Raw genomic sequence first — 17,171 nt, 5'->3', positions numbered from 1 at the left:
GTTAGCCATAACGGACACGCAAACTAGATTACTAAACGACGTCTAATGACCCTTTTTTTTCTTCTCAGGTATTCAGCATGGCAGAGTACCAACAAAAGATCCGCGCCTACGGGGCAGTGCCCCCCCACTGGAACGTGTCCGCCGTCCGGGAGGTGATCTTGGGGGAGAGCGAGGCCTACATCTTCCTGGATAAAGACTTTGGCGACATGCACACGCTGGTCAAAAGCCGACGGCGGCTGGACGAAACGCAAGCCCGGGCGCTTTTCCGGCAGATGGCGGAGGCGGTGGCGCATTGTCACCAGGCGGGCGTCGTGCTGGGCGACCTCAAGCTGCGAAAATTTGTTTTTGCCGACGAAAAGAGGTACAATTACCGGAAAGTCGACTTTTTTTTTTTTAAAGCTTTAAAAGCCTAGTTATCAGTAACGCTCTTATCGAGTTGCGTGTTTACATCCTCATTTTTAGCCAGGGTGGTTATTTTTTTGATTGATGATTAGATCGTGGAGATACAAACTGAGTTTTGCACCATCAAAAACTGCAAAAGCATCATGCACAGGCATTTAAAATCCTTTGAATTACTTTGGTGAAAATTTAACTTAAATTTTGTTTTTATCCCAGTAAGACTTGGAAACAAGAATTCATTAGATTAGATTAGATTAAATTTTATTCATCCCGTACTTGGGAAACTTAATGAGCGAGTATCATCTGGCCTTTGCAGAAGTCAAATAAGTCAAATTCAGCGTGTCAAAGCTAGCTGCTAATGCTAATACAGAAACACAATCGATCAATTACTATTAGCTCAACGAAACAAACAAACAAAATTAAATCTAAGACAACTATGCTTAGCATCCTCCAATTAAGTTGTTATACATACTAACTCCACATTGTTTGACCATTAGCATGACCACAAAATACAGTACTCAAAGCAAAACCCCTTAAAAATCTCAATAAAACTCTGAGTAGAGGCAAAAATCTGACTTTAATTAACCTGTAAGCATCATTTGGCCTTTGCAGAGGTCAAATTCAGCATCTGAATGCTTCATGCTAATGCTAACTACAGAAACGCAATCGATGGTGCAGGGGTTCCTAATGAAGCGTCCCACCGAAATGAAAAAAAAAACATGGCGGCAGATGCTCTCTGTAGGCCGCCCCGTGTGTGTTGTGTGTGGGCACACGTTGAGTAGGAGGTTCTGTACTTGTGGAGGCACATTTTCATGTCTGTCTCCCGGCGTTCTGTTGTACTACAAGTAGCCAGACGAGATGACATTCATTATTCATCCTGCTTCCGATGGCGTACGACGGAGGCGAATGCGTGAATGAGTCGAATTCAGAGTTTGGGGAAAATGTGTCGCCTCTCAGAGCGCCGATAAATGGAGGTCACGGCAGACAAACGGCAACAGACAGCGAGAGACGCGATATCTACGAGTCTGCAGAGCGATGAGTCACACAGTGCAAACACAATCTGAGGAAAGAAAAGGGGGGCTAGTGCACCCACCGCGTGCTGTTTTTTTTCCCCTGTTGTTGTTTCTAGTCAGTACAAAAAAAAAAGCTTGAGTGTCACTTGTTTCCGCTGTTGACTCATTGACGGGGACAGACTGGGAATTGTATCTAAAGCAGAGGCTAATGCGACACTAAAAATAAAAGCACAAGTTTTATCAAATGATAAGTGTATTTTTTTTAACTCTAACTTTGCAAAATAATTATAAATTGTTAGTTTTCTACCCGGTGACTATAAATCGACAAATGTGGTCAGGATTCGAAAAATTGTCCAAAAATTGCGCAAAATATAATATACAAAATGTCATAACCCTTTAACCTATTTTTTTTTTACAGTAGACAAACAATATAGCAATAATCACTGGCATATCTTACCAAAAAATGACACATTTTACTGATTCACCACAAGCCTTCATAGTTCAAATAGACTATCACTATCAAAAAGGTCAAATTTTCCCTGTTCCCAACGTACCCTCACGACTAGCCAAACCGCTAACGCAGTTTTCCGTCCCTTTCCACCAGAACCCAAGTCCGTCTGGATAGTCTGGAGGACTGCCGCGTCCTGGAGGACCCTGGCGACGACGCCATGTCCGACACCCACGGCTGCCCCGCCTACGTCAGCCCCGAGATCCTCAGCGGGGCGGCCCCCTACTCCGGCAAAATGGCCGACATGTGGAGCCTCGGTGTGGTGCTGTACACCATGCTAGCCGGCCGCTACCCTTTCCACGACGTCGACCCGGCCGCGCTTTTCTCCAAAATTCGACGGGGACACTGTTGCCTGCCCGAGGGACTCTCGCCCGGTGCGCGCTGCCTGGTCCAAAACCTCCTACGAAAGGAACCGTCGGAAAGACTGACGGCCTCCGAAACGCTAGCTCACCCGTGGTTCCGACGTCCGAATACGGAAGCTAACGCGGCCGAGCAAACGGTCCCGTCTTTTCACGTGGACGACGACGACGACGACTTTCTCCTTTGACTAAAAACGGACCCACTCGTGTACAGTGAAAAATACGCAAAAACAGCCTAAAAGGGTTTGAACTGGGTCCCACAAGGGGGCGGTAGAGCACTTAAAGCGGAAAAAGACAAAGTATCAACGCCATGCTGCTAGCATGTACGCTAACATGAACTAATAACTGTCCGAAGCAGTAAAATCATTCAAAGCGATCATTGGTGGGCAAACCAACATTTGCACTAGCACTTTGCGCTTATTAAAATCATATTTTGGCATTAAATCTTTAAAGGGGATAGTTTTAAAAAACTGTTCTGGTATTAATACTTAAAACACTGAAACTAATTAGACGCACCAACCTAGCATAAATGCTAGTTTTGTTTTGAATCAGAAACAAACAGTTGCTGTTAGTGTATTTTTTATCTCCATTCAAAATGGCAGTTAATGTACTTAGTTTTTCCCAGAGTAACTGATGAAATAAAAGGTAATTATTTTTCAGTTTTTAGTTAACCAATTAGCAACACGAGTGTCACCCGCGAGGACGTAAAACCACAGCCGACAACGGTACAAACCTGCATTTTCTGTTTGCTACTTTTTCAAAGAAAAATGTTTTTAAATTCAAGATATGCACATACTTTCCATGTGATTTGAGCTGCTTCGATGCAGTAAAGCTGACGCAAGTGCACTTCCTGTTGCACTAGGAATAAAGTGTGTTTGGCAGCAGTTGAATCACTATTAAAATATATTCAGGTGTAAATATTTGTATATTTCAAATGAGTGTTCTAGATGAATAAATATGTTTGTTTTTCAAAACGACTAGTAGCTTCTTTCCCTCCCCTAAAATCATCAAAACGTCCAATGGGACTTCATTATGTCACGTGAACAACTATCTGCTGTCCTCTTGTGGTGATTTTTCGCATCACGTTTTTGATTTTGGGAACAACAAAAGTTGAGTTTCTCTCTTATTTTGTTGCAATGTCCATTTCCTGTTTGTTTTTACTTTACGGGCGAATAAAAACCCACCCGACGTCTGTCTTAAAAGCCAGGGGAGCAAACCCGCTTTATTTGTCTTAGGATGTTTAATGTTGTCACGAGAACAAACATTATTAGCAAATCTAATAACTAATTGAAAAGGTTGGGGGAAGGGGGGTCTAAAATGGATACAAAGTCAGCAGATTCCTGCACTAATCTTCAGAAGGAAAATAAAGAGATTAGTTGCAAGTGGAACAATGGGCCCAGCCAGTGTGAGGAGGGGGGGATTACGATGAAGGGGTCCGCCAAACAAAGTCATTCACCTCCATTTGGACACCTATCACCGCCAATGGCAACCAAATGCGGGTGGCCCCTAAAAAACGTACGAGTGGAAATCTCGTCAGTGAGGTCCAGGTTCAGTCCTCAGGTGGGCCGCTAGCTCCCGCAGGAGGGCGGTCCGCCCCAGGTAGTCCCCGCGTCGCTTCTCGGCGATCACGTCCTCCAGGCTTTGGAACTCCAAGGCGTGCGAATACTTTTGCTCGCCCAGCAGGACGTGCAACGTGTATGGCTGGCCGCCGCCGCCGCCGCCACCACCTCGCAGCTCGCCGTCCGCCTTCAGTTCCCGGCGGCCGAAGCGGCACCAGGCGGCGAAACCCTCGGAGTTCCGCCAACGCAGCTCGCGGTCCTTCAGGCCCACCTAGGGCGAGCCGTTTGCACCGGTTTATTCTGGATCCGCCTGATATCAGTTTGAGATTAATCTCGAAATTCATCAGGCATGATCCGATTTTAATCTCCGATAAACCAAAACAGACCTGCAATTAATCTACAATCGATCTACAATAACATAGTTCCTTTACTCTCTGGCTGCCATTGGCTAATTTTGACTGACTGCGTCAAAAGCGATTGGCTGTCTCATGCCGTCAATGGAAGTGAATGAGTTAAAACTACTTTTAGACCACATGTGTCAAAGTGGCGGCCCGGGGGCCAAATCTGGCCCGCCGCATCATTTTGTGTGGCCCGGGAAAGTAAATCATGAGTGCTGACTTTCTGTTTTAGGATCAAATTAAAATGAAGAGTATAGATGTATATTAAATTTCCTGATTTTCCCCCTTTTAAATCAATAATTGTAGTTTTTTAATCCTTTTTTTCCGTGTTTTTAGTTCAAAAATCATTTTGTAAAATCTAAAAATATATTTTAAAAAAGGTAAAATAAACAATGTTTTAGCTCTATAAAAAACTGAATATTCAGGGTTTTTAATCCAGTTCTTTTAATCCATTTATTAAAAAAAATCTAAATATTATATTTAAAATGGTCCGGCCCACGTGAAATCAAGTTGACGTTAAAGCGGCCCGCGAACCCTTGTTTTAGACGGTGACGAAAATACTCAATGAAAACACAAAGGGCTTGGACAACATGGTCACGTTGGCCGTGCCCACAGACAACGGACAACCAATGATAACGAGGGACTACAATTAGTATTCAACCAGCTATCCTCGGATGCATGTGTTTGGGTTGGGAGGAAATCGGAGCACCTGGAGAAAACCCACGCAAGCCCAGGGAGAACACGCAAACTCAACACAGTGAGGACCCACCTGGGATCGAACCCTAGACCTCAAAACTGTGAGGCCAATGTGCTAACCACTCGTACGCCATATTTTGATGCAACGCAAATATGTTTTTGGGAGAGATACTTTAAACAGATATTTAGATTTTCAGTTAACTTTCTTTGACCTACTATTTTTTGCAAATCAAAGCAAAAGTACCTTCACAATAGCTCAATATTGACTAGGCATTAGTTAGAACACCCCCACCCGACCCGACCCGGCCACTCACCTGTTCCAGGGCGTTCTGCACGACGACTTCAGGGTCCCGGGCTCGAAACTTGTACCGCTCGTTGACGATCCGGCATCGCCTCCCCCGACCGGCGTCCGTCATGAAGGCGCTCTTGACCTCGGCTCGGTGCAGGTGGACCACCTGGAAATTCCCCACGTAGACCGCCCAATGCGGGTACTGTCCTCCGGCCACGAACTCCACCAGGTCGCCGGCTCGGCACTTGTTGAGCAGGTTTTCCGGTGAGTACAGCTCCAGGGTAGACGAACGCCGGTTCTTCTCGTACACGCACTCGTCCAGTTTATACACGGCGCACTCGACCTCCTCCCGCGGGTCAAATTGCGTTTCTTCCGGGTTCGGGTTCACCGGAGTACCGTCCTCCACCTTCACCTCCGTCGCCGCCCCGTCAGCGTCCTTCCCGCAACTTCCAGCCGCGCCATCGTCGTCGTCTTCCCCGCCCGAGAAGATGTACGACACGCCTACGCGAGGACCCTCGTCTCGGTCCACGCCGTGCGGGTCCACGGTGGGAACTTCGGCGTAATTTAGCCGCTCCAGGTGGTTCCCCATGCGCGCCGACGACCGGTTCAGAACCCGGCGGTCAAAACGTCGCCATTTGCGGTCATTTTAATCCGAGTTACGAGAGCGCAAGTGTCCCAAAAGAAACATTCAAATGAACCTTCCGCTCCTCGTGTCTTCTTCCCGGAGGTGTTTGTGTCTCACCTGCGCGTCTTTTCCGGCATCAAAGTTGGTGTGCGGCCGTGGAGTTATTAAAACGCCGAAGTCGCTCCGGTTCGAACCGGTTGCTCAGCGGGCGTTTGCTCCCCTCATCACTTCACGAAGCTCACGTGCGTCTCCCCTTCAACCTCGTAAAATCCTGCTTTTCCCACCGGAGGTGTGTGACCGAGTAGCTGTTCAAATAAAAGTCCAAACCGGAAACAAATAAAATAACTAAAGAACGCTAACAACAATGGCAGCAAAAGTAATGCAATTTATACGATTTTTTAAAGAAAAATAAGTTGGTAGAATAACTGAAAGGGTTTTTTAAAAAAGTATTCATTTGTGATAATTTTATCCACAACTTTTTCTTGTTAAAAGTCCTGAAATAGTCAAATGCAATATATAAAGTGAAAATATTTACAATGTAAAAAGTAAAAGTGTGAATCTTTGAATCTTTATATATTTTCTATACATGGACACAATTTTAAAAAGTGTATAAAAATACAACAAATAAAATTAAACACGATACATTTCAAAAATAAATAAATAAATAAAAAACAACAACGGAACAGGTCTTAAAATGAAAATCTTCATTAAAAAAGGGCAAAAATATAATTTTCAAAGAGAAAATATACAATAAACGAAAGAAAATACAAATTAAGAAATTATGAACGAAACAATTGCATCAATTAAAATGAAATAGAATCACCATAGGGAGAGGAATTAAAAAAAAAAAAGGAGATAGCATTAATTTGTCATTTGCATGCATCTACCACAATGGAGTCCAAGTCTGGTACCCAATTGTAGCATCTTCTCTCCATTTTTGTGGAACTCTAGAAGGTGAACAAGTGCATCCTCCAGCAGATGGAAGCTTCTGGAAACGCCATCTGTTCCCCTCCAAATCGTGATGTCACATTTGCTTCCAAAAAAACTCCCTCAATAATATAAACATAGGTAGTCATGGCGAAAACCGCTTCATTTTTATTTATATCTTCATATACTTTTTTTCTTTACATATTTAGAATACAACATGAATGTAGAAGGAATGTCATTCTTATTTTTCATCATCATCATTACTCAACCATTTAAACGAGCTACAACAAAGATGTCCTAAAAGAGTTTGATATAGAAAACTAACACGTTTGTAAACACAAGTGGGCTTCGGCTTTGTGATAGTATTGCAAGAGGGTCTTTTTTTGTTGTTGTTGTTGTTGTTGATAGGAGGTCAACGGCACCCCCGCGTGCGCACAGAAAAATACAATTATCATGCTTGAGCAAGACCTGTTTTAACTTGTTTCTCAAAAAGAAACAAAAAAAATTAAGTGAAAGCGTTCAAAAATGTAAAAAATGCTGTTAATAGAAACTGAACATGACATGGAGTTCTGCTTGTTGCTGTTCAGGAATGTAGCTTGGCGATAAGGCAAAAAAAGTACAAAATTAAATTAAAAAAATGTAATTAAACTTCTTTTGGGAAGGAAAAAAAAGTCTTTGGTGCTCTCAAGATGAGAAAAGAATGAAAAGAAACAGTAAGTCCTGCACAGTGCAAATATTTTACACCTTTCCCATAAAAGAAAAGGATTTTCATGCATCGGATCACTAAACTTGAGACTAGACTCGTTTTTTGGGGGTGGGGGGGTTGACTCTTGTAACACCGATACCACATGAAGGGCCACTACTAAACATCAAATGCTGGGGGGTGCTAGTGCTTCAGCGTCACTGACGTCGAGAGGCGTCCAATCCGTTTGAACTGGGAAGGATGGCAGAAGTCCAGGGCGCGTTATTACTTGCACTCGTCAAGGACGTGCAACACGTGATTCCTCTCATATTATTTTGTGATTATTCTCACAGCGTGCCCAAATTGATCTGAGATTAATCTACGACCAGTCAGCAACAGAAACAAGATAAATCCACAACCATACTTGAGAATAAACCCACGGTGGGTCGCTCTGAGATTCATTTCAAACAAATCCGACCTGAGATTAATCTGCATTCAACGGCAACCAAACCCGAGATTAATCTACGACGGTTTGATGTGAATCTAAAAACGGTGCGAGATTAAAATACGGCCGATCAGAGTTCAATCTATGACCAATCTGCGATTAATCTGCTATCGGTCTGTGAATTAATTTACAATTAACAGAACTAAATTTTGCGTACAATTTCAGATGGAAAGCAGAGCTAAGAACGACTTTGGCGTCGATTAAATCGATCTCCGACGTACTTCCCGAACTCTCCGGCTGCCGTTGTCGATACTTTTGACGGACTCGGTCAAAATGGTTTGGACGTCTATCGCCGTCAATGGCAGGGAACAAGTTAGGGTTCTAGGTGGACTGATTACACTGCAGGGCTGTGATGTCCAGGGGGGGAGGGGCCCGCCCGCTCCACTCCCGAAGCTGCCCGTCTTTGTAGATGAGGTTGAGGGCCGGAAGTGGGACACCCGATTCGGCCGGTGGTTGACTGAGAGGATTGGTCACCCCGCTGTCGGGCTCGCAAGGTGGACCGCCGTCCTAAACGAATGACAATGGAAGTGGGGCTTATGTAGAAAAGCCTGGGAGGAGGTCGCTCTTACCTGGAATGACTGGACGAAGCTCAGGACCTTGAGGGAAAGCTTTCTGCTGGAGTGCAGCAGTTCTTGTAAGCTATGGAGAAGAGACAAGTTGATTGGGCGTGGTCATCATGGTCAATTTTGATGGATAGGCCTGCTACCGTTACCTGACTAATTATTTGTAGATTTCATAGTCACCATTTGGCAAAATTGCCAAATCCTACTTTTTGAGGTTCTAGATGGTAAACATGATCTTTGTTTGTATTTTATTTTTATTATTAATATTAGATTTTTTATCTTTGGCAAAAGGGGAAAAAGGGAATTCAATCTGATTTTTAAACCTGTAGTCTTTCATTTTTAAATGGTGTTGCTTTCAAAAAAGCACAAGAAAAAAAAAAAGAAAATATTCTCTTATTTTATTTTTACATATACATTTTAAAAAAATGCAAAAAACAGTAAATATTCTTTTACAACTATTAATCAGACTATGTATGCATTATTTACTTTGTTAATATCTTTGAAATTTGTATTTCTTTAAAAAAGGAATTATGGAGTTTTTTTATTTTAATATATTTACTATTTAAAAAGGGAGATAAAACTGTAAAAAAATGGCTTTTTTTACACTATTAATCTGTATTTATTTTAAATTTAAAAAAAAGGATTATTTTAAAAAAAAGTGACTATGCACCTGTCGCTACAGCACAGCTTGTGCGTGGCAATCTTGCGGCACACTTTGCGGTTGAGCTCGGAACTGAAGAGCGGCATGCCGAAGCACAGCTCCAGCGGAACCCACTCGTCCTCGCACGACAGGCCTAGCCAAACGGACCGTAGCTTAGAATTTGCCTCGTACATTTTGCCTTGAAAATAGTCCGTAGTTGGGTGGAAACGTACCATCTGTCTTCACTTTTCCATCGCCGCCGTTCTCTTCCGAGACCATTTCGAAGGACTCGGTGCTGCCGTTGGTGTCCGGGCCCGCTCCCAGGTGGGTGTCGCCTAAACAGGAGAGGAAGGAGGTGGCTCCAATTTAATCGGATCAGACGTCCATTGGCGGGGACAAGAAACGTTACCCCTGCATTCCAGGGCGTCGCTAGGCCGGCGTCGGTGCCTGTTGTTGGCGTTGAGCATTGTGACGTAGCCGCACTGGTGCTCCAAATCCATGTGCTCGCGTAGCTTGCGCAACGCCTTGTGCACGCACATGTTGGAGTAGGAGAACTCTGAAAGCACAAAAGAAATTAAAAAATGGGAAAAATGCCAGGCCGGCAGCCATCATGATTCAAGACGACCAACTGTGGTTAGCTCACCTCCCTTCATGTCCTCCTCGTCAAAAGGGAACGGGATGTGAACCGTTTCGCCGTGACCGTGCATTCCGTGGCCCTAAACGCACGCACGCGCACGTTACACGTTGACGAGCCAATCGAGATGACTGACAGGTTCGGCCTGTTTACTTGGATGAGGACGGCCGAGTGTGTGAGAGCGTCGTTTAGCATGGCTAATACGTTGGATGTGGACACCACGCCCGGATCGTGACCCCACGAAGTGATCAGCAACCTGTCGTAGACCTGAAGGACACAAAAAGTTTTTTTAATGTGATGCATGGGCCATTTTGTGATACGGATCGTGTTTAGAAAATTTAAAGAGGCAGTTTATTTACTTAAGTTCATAACCCAAGAACTTTCATGTACATTTCACAATGTTTATAATATGAAACGGAAAAGGGGATTCAATTTTAGGGTCACAGGGGTCGTTTAAATGAATTTTTGGCAGTCTGGAGATTAATTTTTAGGCTGGTTGTAGATTAATCTCGATTAATCTAACGACGAAGATGGCCAATCATGTGACGTCCAATCACTCTTCTGCGGTAAATTTGAATAATATCAGATTGCCTGCAGATTAATCTCACATTGGTTTTACAATAATCTCTAATTGGTCACGGATACATTATTGAACAAATCTTCATTCACTGTGAGCGCTCCCAGTTTAAGTCTATTGCCGTCAATGGCAAATTACATTAAAGTAAAAAACAAATGTGAAAGTAATTGAGATCACACCATATGAATTTGTCAGTTACATGAAAGAAGAAGTAAGTAGGTTACTTCTGTTTTTTTTTTTTTCACTTTCACTGCCGTGATGTGACCCAATTCCATGATATCTCCACTCCTATTCATTTCCCCCTGAATTTTTCTTCTGCGCATTCCCAGGATATTTGAGAAAATCCCGTGAGCGTGGTCACCTGGAAGATTTCGGGCAGTTTGCGCAGCCGACAGCCTTTGGAGAGAAGCAGCGAGGGCGGACCCTGGCCGGTCACGTGGTACAAGTAGAGCTTGAACCAGATGGAGCTCACCTCGGGGATGGCGGGCCCGATGTGCTACAGGCACAAAAATAAAGTATATACTGTATTTACCAGACTATTAGCCGCACTTTTTTTCATAGCGTCCAATACTCAAGCGTGACTTACGTAACGAAGACAATTTGAATTCTAGCTTTCCTCATAAGGTTGTACCTGAGGCGTGCAGCTACTGATGGGTCGGATCTCGTTGCTGAGCGGCGCCATGGAGACCAGTAGCTTGTAGTTCTTGTTGAGCACGCGGCTGCAGGTGGCCTGGTCCAGACCCAGGAGGCTCTCGCAGCGCAGCATGTCCAGGGGGAAACCTGAAAACAGACACACGTGGATATAAGAAGCTATAAGATTTTGAGCAAAACCTGAGCGCTATGTATAAACTCAGCACCTATATTTGGGATATCGGGCCCCTGATCTTGTGTGAGTTCCTTGTTGTAGCGTAGAAAGAGAATGGTGTTCTTCAACGTGAGTGCGTGGTCGAAGTAGCGTTGAGCCTCGCCCTCTGCAGTGCTTTCCACCTGTGGCAGTGCAAGAAGAAGACATAAAAAAACGCAATGTCGAGATGCTCCAGAAAGGTTTTCCTCACCTTCTCCAGCTCCGCCAGAAAGCTGTCCAGCGTCTCGTCGGACAGCTTCCCCACTTCGAACATAGTGACGGCGTGACTCTTGAGGTTGGGCGACAGGTTTCCCATCATGAGGAAGGCCGTCAACGTGGAGTCGAACAGGAACGCGATCCTCTTGGTGGGAGCCGGCGGGATGCTCAGGCTGCTCACGCTGCCTGTTTCGGCTGCGCACGCGTGGAGTTGCACATTGAAAGTTTCCTCGCCGGGCGCTTATTACTGAGCAAACCTTGGTCCTCCAGACTGGTGGTGTCCGTGTCAGTGGCTGAAGATCCCCCCTCCATGACAGGGCTGCCCTGCTCCCAGGACAGCAGCATCTTCTGAGGGTCCATGGTGCCCCTAGTGACCCAAAAGACAGTCAGTACAAAAGGAACCGCTGTCATCCTCCTAATCTGCAGCCTACTTGAGCCTGTTGAGTGACGGCGCGTTTTTCCACGTGGGGTGAAGTTGCTCCGAACTGATCACCTGACCTTTCTTCACCGCAAAACCCAGTCGGCAGTACATGGAGACGGCGTTCTGATGGCGACAGAGGACAGAACCGTTTTCCTGTGGTGCTTTATAAGCCCGGCGGGCCGCTTTTCTGAGCGAAGCTAGCAGCGAATGAGTTCATTCATTTGTGGCTAGCGTCTCCCGTGAGCGGCAGCTAATGATAACGTTTAAATCCCCTCACGACTGAGCTCGCTTACCTTCACTAAACCCAAGTCGATCTCCAACACGTTAGCCAACTGTAAGAATGATTAAAATAAGACAGGAAAAGAAATTTAGCGACGACTCGGGGTCGGCGTGTCCCACCTCGGCAACGTTGGTCTGCTCGTCGATGGAAACGAAGATTTTGTACAGCAACGTCTCAAAATAGTCGCCCTGGACGCGGTTCATAACAAAACCCTCCAGCGGGGGCACTGCCGAGTCACACGTGGAGAAAATAGTCGTTGAGAATCCACAGGAATAAATGAAAAAAAAAGTGTAAAACGCGTCACCGACCTGAGATGCAGCTATCATCCGATATGGGAACGTCCAAATAAATGAACCCGCGGTTGTACAAACCTGAAGATTGAAACCAAGCATTAAAAACAAGGAAAATACTACATGTACTATCAAAACAAGTAGCTGTGATGTGACGATATATACAGTAATCCCTCGAATATCCAGGGCCACAAGAAGACAAAGGACTTGGACTAAAAACCTGTTTTGGGGATTCATATCAAGCGAAGAGGAGCTATTTTCATTGTGAGTACGGTCTTTAAAGTATTTACATTTTTATATATACATGATATTTAGATATTAATACATTAGTCTTTTGATATGCTTATAGCTGTAATATTTAATATACTTTTTGAAAATTGTACTTGTGTACTTGTATTTCTGTATAGGCATGAAAACATACTGTGGTAGTAATAATGGGGTTGATCCTACTTTGTGTTTTTTTTGTTTATCGTGGCCATGTCTGGTCTACATTTATATTTGAGGGATTACTGTAACACTAAAAAGGGATCATATATCGTCATAATTCTTTCTATTGTCATTTTGAAATGAAATTCAATGTGTTTAATCCAACAATAATGAGCCCGCAAACTAAAAGTATGATAAATCACCACTCAACATGAACATACGGTACATGAATTCAATTGAGCTCAAGCCTAAATAGGTTTTAAATCAAATTTCAAATCACTAAAAAAATAAAAGTGCAATAATTATCAATGAATTTGATGATTGATTATTAGTTGCCACTACCCCCAAGGGATGCTGGGAATTCCAGTATCAATTTTCTCTTTCACCACCCCTACAAAACTGCGGGGTGATGCATTCAAAACAATTGGAAATGTTTAGCGCTAGCTAATAAGCTAATAACTTCCTCACTTAGCACTACGTTGTACTCCATTGACCCAGCCAGCTGAGGCCCGGAATCAATCATCTTATCGATGGACTTCTTCTCAGATGTAGAACAAATCTGTCGTCGCAAAACAAACAAACAAAAAGAGCCGTGGTTAGCCTCGCGAGCGCCCCATCACGTGAGTGTTGTCGGCGACCGCTCACCCGGATGTCGTCTTCGGTGATGTAACCCGTTTGGGCCACCCACCACGGTTCCACGGAGATCTCCACTGGTTTGGATGGGAGGAGATCACGCGCGGATTTTCGGCGAAAGAATTTCTGTCACAAAAATGACAAATAGTTTTTTTTTATGGATGTAAATATAGGTTGAGTTTATGCTTGCAAGCAGAACTACAGATTTTGTAGACTAAGTTAGTATTGGCAGTGTGTTTTGTGGTAGTTTGATAAAGGAGATATGATACAACACCCATTAGAATGGATTGGACGTCTATCCCTGTCAATGGCAAACAATTATTTGAATGCCGATGGTTTGAAAAGGCCAAAAAATAAACAAAAATGAGTTGAGAAATGGGCAAGGTATGACTTGATTTTAAAGTCTACAGGAATCTCACCATCAACCAACACTGACACTTTGCCTTTCAAATTTAGTAAATGTGCAATATTAAATATGGACTCAGAATAAATATGGACTCAGAATAAATATGACGTAGTACATAAAACTGAAAAAAATTGTATCATATTGCCAGAAATTGATTATGATGACATTTTTATATATATATATATATATATATATATATATATATATATATATATATATATATATATATATATATATATATATATATATCTTTAAGGTTTATGTACTAAAAACGTATGAAACTATAGAGTTGATCAACTTTCATGATCATATTAAGTAGGTATAAAATATGTACATTTCACAAGTTTTTTTTTTTTTTTAATCAACACATCTCAGTTATAATCACAATAATTTTTCACTGAGAGTTTTAAAGATTCTGTACTGAATAAAGTAGAATTGGTCTTTTTAGTTCTACTATAAGTACTTTTTGGGGATATTTTTAAATACATTTGAAAATTTTGAATAAAAAATATTGTAAAAATGTTACAGAAAAAATAGATTTTTTTAATTTAAATTAATAAATCTCACTTTGGAGGAGCGGCACTGGTTCATCAGGTCGATGTACTGGTTTCTCCCAATTCCCAGGAGCCGCAGACCTGCGTCATAATTGGACAAAACACAACAAATAAATGTTAAAAAAGGTGAAATAAGCAGCTTGGAATTAAATGTCACTTGCATAATACACATGAGGGAAATCTCACAGTCAGCAGCGGTGAAGTTGGGCAAGGAGTCGTAACTTTTCTCACTGTTCATGATATCCTAAGTGCAAAAAAATAACAGAAAAAGAGGAAGAATTAGGGTGAGAAAAAAAAGTCAAGCAAAAAAAAAAGAAAAATGAACTCATGTTATAAGAATGCCATTTTGTCCTACAAGGAAAATAGTAGAAAAGCCAATTCTTCTCAATGAATGCTTACATTGTCTCCAAATATGCCACATAAGGAAACGCATTGTTCCACTTTTTTCCCACGCGACGATGTTTACCTCCATGATTCCGATGTAGTAGGAAAACGGCGTGACGCGTAACCCCTTGACCATGATGTCAGACAGATGGTACGGGTACAACATCAGGTGCTCACGGCTGTACTTGAGCAGCTCCTCGTAGTATTTGCGTTCGTCCTTACGAACGTGACGCACTAGGGGTGGAAAAGGGAAGAAAAAAATATTCTTCAGCAGTGATGAAATTGCATGTAAAATAAAAAGCTCACCTAAGTTATTGCGGAATCGAAGCTGGTTCCGGATGCTGTATAGGAGGACATGTTTCTCGTACTCGCGCTGGGAGTTGCCCAAACTCTGCAAAAAAAATTAAATTGAATGATCGTATTAGTGGATTGGACATTCATCCGCATCAGTGGCAGCTAATGAGTTAATTTATGAAATACAAATGATTGTTTTAGATGTTTTTAGTACATTGATAAAAGACAGGGGTCTCAAACTTGTTGCCCCCATTTGACATCATGATTTTTGCGTTCATGTATTTTGCGATGGGAAATTAAAAAATACTTTAAAATAAAATGAATGAATTAGTTGATTCTTTTTGGGGAAAAAACAATTATTCAAATAGGAATTTTAAAATCGATTTTTAACGAAGTCACGAGTGATTAAAAAAACCCTAGTAATTTCATACAAAAATAATTATTTAGATAGCCACAACTCCTAAATTACATTGAAACAGTTTATAAAGGGTGCTTATTTTTTGTTTTATAAATCTATTGTGATCTTTCAATCACTTCCAGTACTGTTTTGAATGGATTGGACGTATATTGCAGGCAAAATGTGTTTTCAATATCAATTTCCTTCTTTTGTACGAATAGGCAGTGAATTAGTCAGAAAGGTTGAAGCCATTTAAACAGTAAAATGTGCTACCGTTACTCTAGGAGTATTTGAAAGGAACATTAAAAAAATATATATTTTGCTACACGTTTGTGTTAGCAGCAGACGTGCTGTCACATGATGGTGGTCGCTGCTTGTCTGTCTTTCAGACATTGACATTGACAGCTTCATATCCTCCCTCACTGACACTATTTCCCGTCACGAGATGACGTTTGAAGCATTTTTAAATGTAACATATTTACCTGTTTAACATTAACCGGCAGTTTATTCCACGGATAATTCTGCCTGATGTGGAATTCCACGTCCGTGTTCATCGCTAGCTAGCTAGTAAGCTAGCTGATTGCCTGGCTAGAAGCCCCTGAGAAGATGAAACGCTGGTCCACGGTGACCACCAGGGACGCCCCCAACGCCACGCCGCGGCCGTCGTCGCTTCCTCGCCGGTAGCCGACAACCGAGCCAAGCGACACCCGGTTCGAGGAGCGTTATTTCGCCTTGTCTTCTCCTGGTAGCAATTACTGGACGTCCACTTCCTTGTTGTAGTTTCAGCATAAATCAACGTCACTTCCGTCCGCCATTCATTTCATTGAATGGCGCACACTTAGCCTTAGCTTTGTTAGCGTATGTCAATATGTACATTTTTTTAAATGTACTTGTGACTCATAAACGTAAACAGTGTGTGTATGTGTTAGGGGGTTATGGATTGGTCGTGACATCTCAAAGAATGTTATTGGCTCAAAAGTGAATTTATTTATGACCTAATTGTAATGTCCACCAATTGCCCTAAACGGGAATCTAGCCCCTTCCAACATGGCCGCCGCTGTGGCACATTACCAGTAAACTATGTTGTTAATGTGAACCATTAAGTGCCGCTAGAGGGAGCTCACGTATTAGTACTCGAGGCCTAAATACGCAGAGATTGGTGCAAAACTTGGGAGAAATACATCGATAAAAATATGGTAAACAAGTGGAGATGGATGGAATAATATTGCTTTGAAAATAATTAAGTGGTACATTCTATTTTTACGCCTAAGGGGAAATCATTTGGAAGAGGGCATAATTATAAGTTTGAGATTTCCTAGAAGAAATGCTTACCATATTTAGGCCAAATGCCCAAATAAATTACTTTAAGCCACACCTGTTAACTCAAATGTTTTATTATTAAACAAGAACAGGAGCATGCATAGATTCCAGGCAGCAACCTAAAACTGAAATCAGGTTGAACAGGAACGCAAGCGTCATTTTCGAACAAGGACGTCTGGTTTGGTTTGGTTTTTAAATGTCACAGAAGGCCATTTAAAGCTTGAAAAGATTGTTTGTCTTGTGTGATGACCAAAAAAGGAATTCTTTATGGAAAACCGCTGGTGTAAAATAGCAAATTGTAGATATTTATAGAAAAATCAGACATAAATGAG

General features: G+C 42.5%; 4 protein-coding genes across 5 annotated transcripts in view; 1 reads left to right on the top strand and 3 right to left on the bottom strand.

Moving 5' to 3' along the window:
* Positions 1-3,253, top strand: part of trib1 (tribbles pseudokinase 1) — a 5,118-nt gene extending 1,865 nt beyond the window's left edge. Inside the window, exons 2-3 of the mRNA XM_077591240.1 lie at positions 69-361; positions 2,017-3,253. Of these exons, the coding sequence (XP_077447366.1) occupies positions 69-361; positions 2,017-2,467 (744 nt within the window). The 3' untranslated portion in view covers positions 2,468-3,253. The remainder of the gene's footprint in view (positions 1-68; positions 362-2,016) is intronic.
* The window catches only part of triqk (triple QxxK/R motif containing), a 70,202-nt gene extending 64,807 nt beyond the window's left edge, over positions 1-5,395 (bottom strand). The window contains exon 1 of the mRNA XM_077591247.1: positions 5,247-5,395. The gene's annotated coding sequence lies outside the window, so the exon portion shown is untranslated. The remainder of the gene's footprint in view (positions 1-5,246) is intronic.
* Positions 3,476-6,153, bottom strand: lratd2a (LRAT domain containing 2a). Its single transcript, XM_077591244.1, has 2 exons — positions 5,247-6,153; positions 3,476-4,109 (listed from the first exon to the last, which is right to left on the bottom strand). The coding sequence occupies exons 1-2, from the start codon at positions 5,808-5,810 to the stop codon at positions 3,813-3,815; spliced, it is 861 nt and encodes a 286-aa protein (XP_077447370.1). The 5' UTR covers positions 5,811-6,153; the 3' UTR covers positions 3,476-3,812.
* A 762-nt stretch (positions 6,154-6,915) lies between these two features.
* fam91a1 (family with sequence similarity 91 member A1) lies at positions 6,916-16,331 on the bottom strand. 2 transcript variants are annotated; one of them, XM_077590913.1, is made up of 23 exons: positions 16,002-16,331; positions 15,135-15,219; positions 14,911-15,062; positions 14,631-14,688; positions 14,458-14,525; positions 13,497-13,610; positions 13,320-13,410; positions 12,444-12,506; positions 12,255-12,361; positions 12,149-12,187; positions 11,866-11,978; positions 11,692-11,801; positions 11,430-11,629; positions 11,232-11,361; positions 11,006-11,184; positions 10,736-10,870; positions 9,951-10,064; positions 9,807-9,879; positions 9,573-9,719; positions 9,397-9,498; positions 9,194-9,317; positions 8,530-8,599; positions 6,916-8,467 (listed from the first exon to the last, which is right to left on the bottom strand). In XM_077590913.1, exons 1-23 carry the CDS (start codon positions 16,071-16,073, stop codon positions 8,282-8,284), a joined length of 2,532 nt encoding a protein of 843 aa, XP_077447039.1. In that variant the 5' UTR covers positions 16,074-16,331; the 3' UTR covers positions 6,916-8,281. The 2 variants fall into 2 exon arrangements, with proteins under 2 accessions (XP_077447039.1, XP_077447040.1); XM_077590914.1 differs by having other exon boundaries at positions 11,006-11,154; positions 16,002-16,330.
* Positions 16,332-17,171: the final 840 nt, after the last annotated feature.

The sequence above is a fragment of the Stigmatopora argus genome, chromosome 21, assembly GCF_051989625.1.
Source record: "Stigmatopora argus isolate UIUO_Sarg chromosome 21, RoL_Sarg_1.0, whole genome shotgun sequence".
NCBI lineage: Eukaryota > Metazoa > Chordata > Actinopteri > Syngnathiformes > Syngnathidae > Stigmatopora > Stigmatopora argus.
Note: the sequence above shows the minus strand (reverse complement) of the source record. Positions and strands in the feature narration are given on the sequence as shown.

What these genes read in the sequence shown, in the direction of transcription:
- fam91a1 (XM_077590913.1), bottom strand. Translation starts at nt 16,073, where the DNA reads ATGAACACGGACGTGGAATTCCACATCAGGCAGAATTATCCGTGGAAT. An exon ending in CAACTTCACCGCTGCTGACT is followed by an intron (nt 14,526 to 14,630) that starts GTGAGATTTCCC and finishes ATTATGACGCAG; the next exon opens with GTCTGCGGCTCCTGGGAATT. An exon ending in TCGACTTGGGTTTAGTGAAG is followed by an intron (nt 11,979 to 12,148) that starts GTAAGCGAGCTC and finishes TGTCGCCATCAG; the next exon opens with AACGCCGTCTCCATGTACTG.
- lratd2a (XM_077591244.1), bottom strand. Translation starts at nt 5,810, where the DNA reads ATGGGGAACCACCTGGAGCGGCTAAATTACGCCGAAGTTCCCACCGTG. An exon ending in TGCAGAACGCCCTGGAACAG is followed by an intron (nt 4,110 to 5,246) that starts GTGAGTGGCCGG and finishes GGCTCGCCCTAG; the next exon opens with GTGGGCCTGAAGGACCGCGA.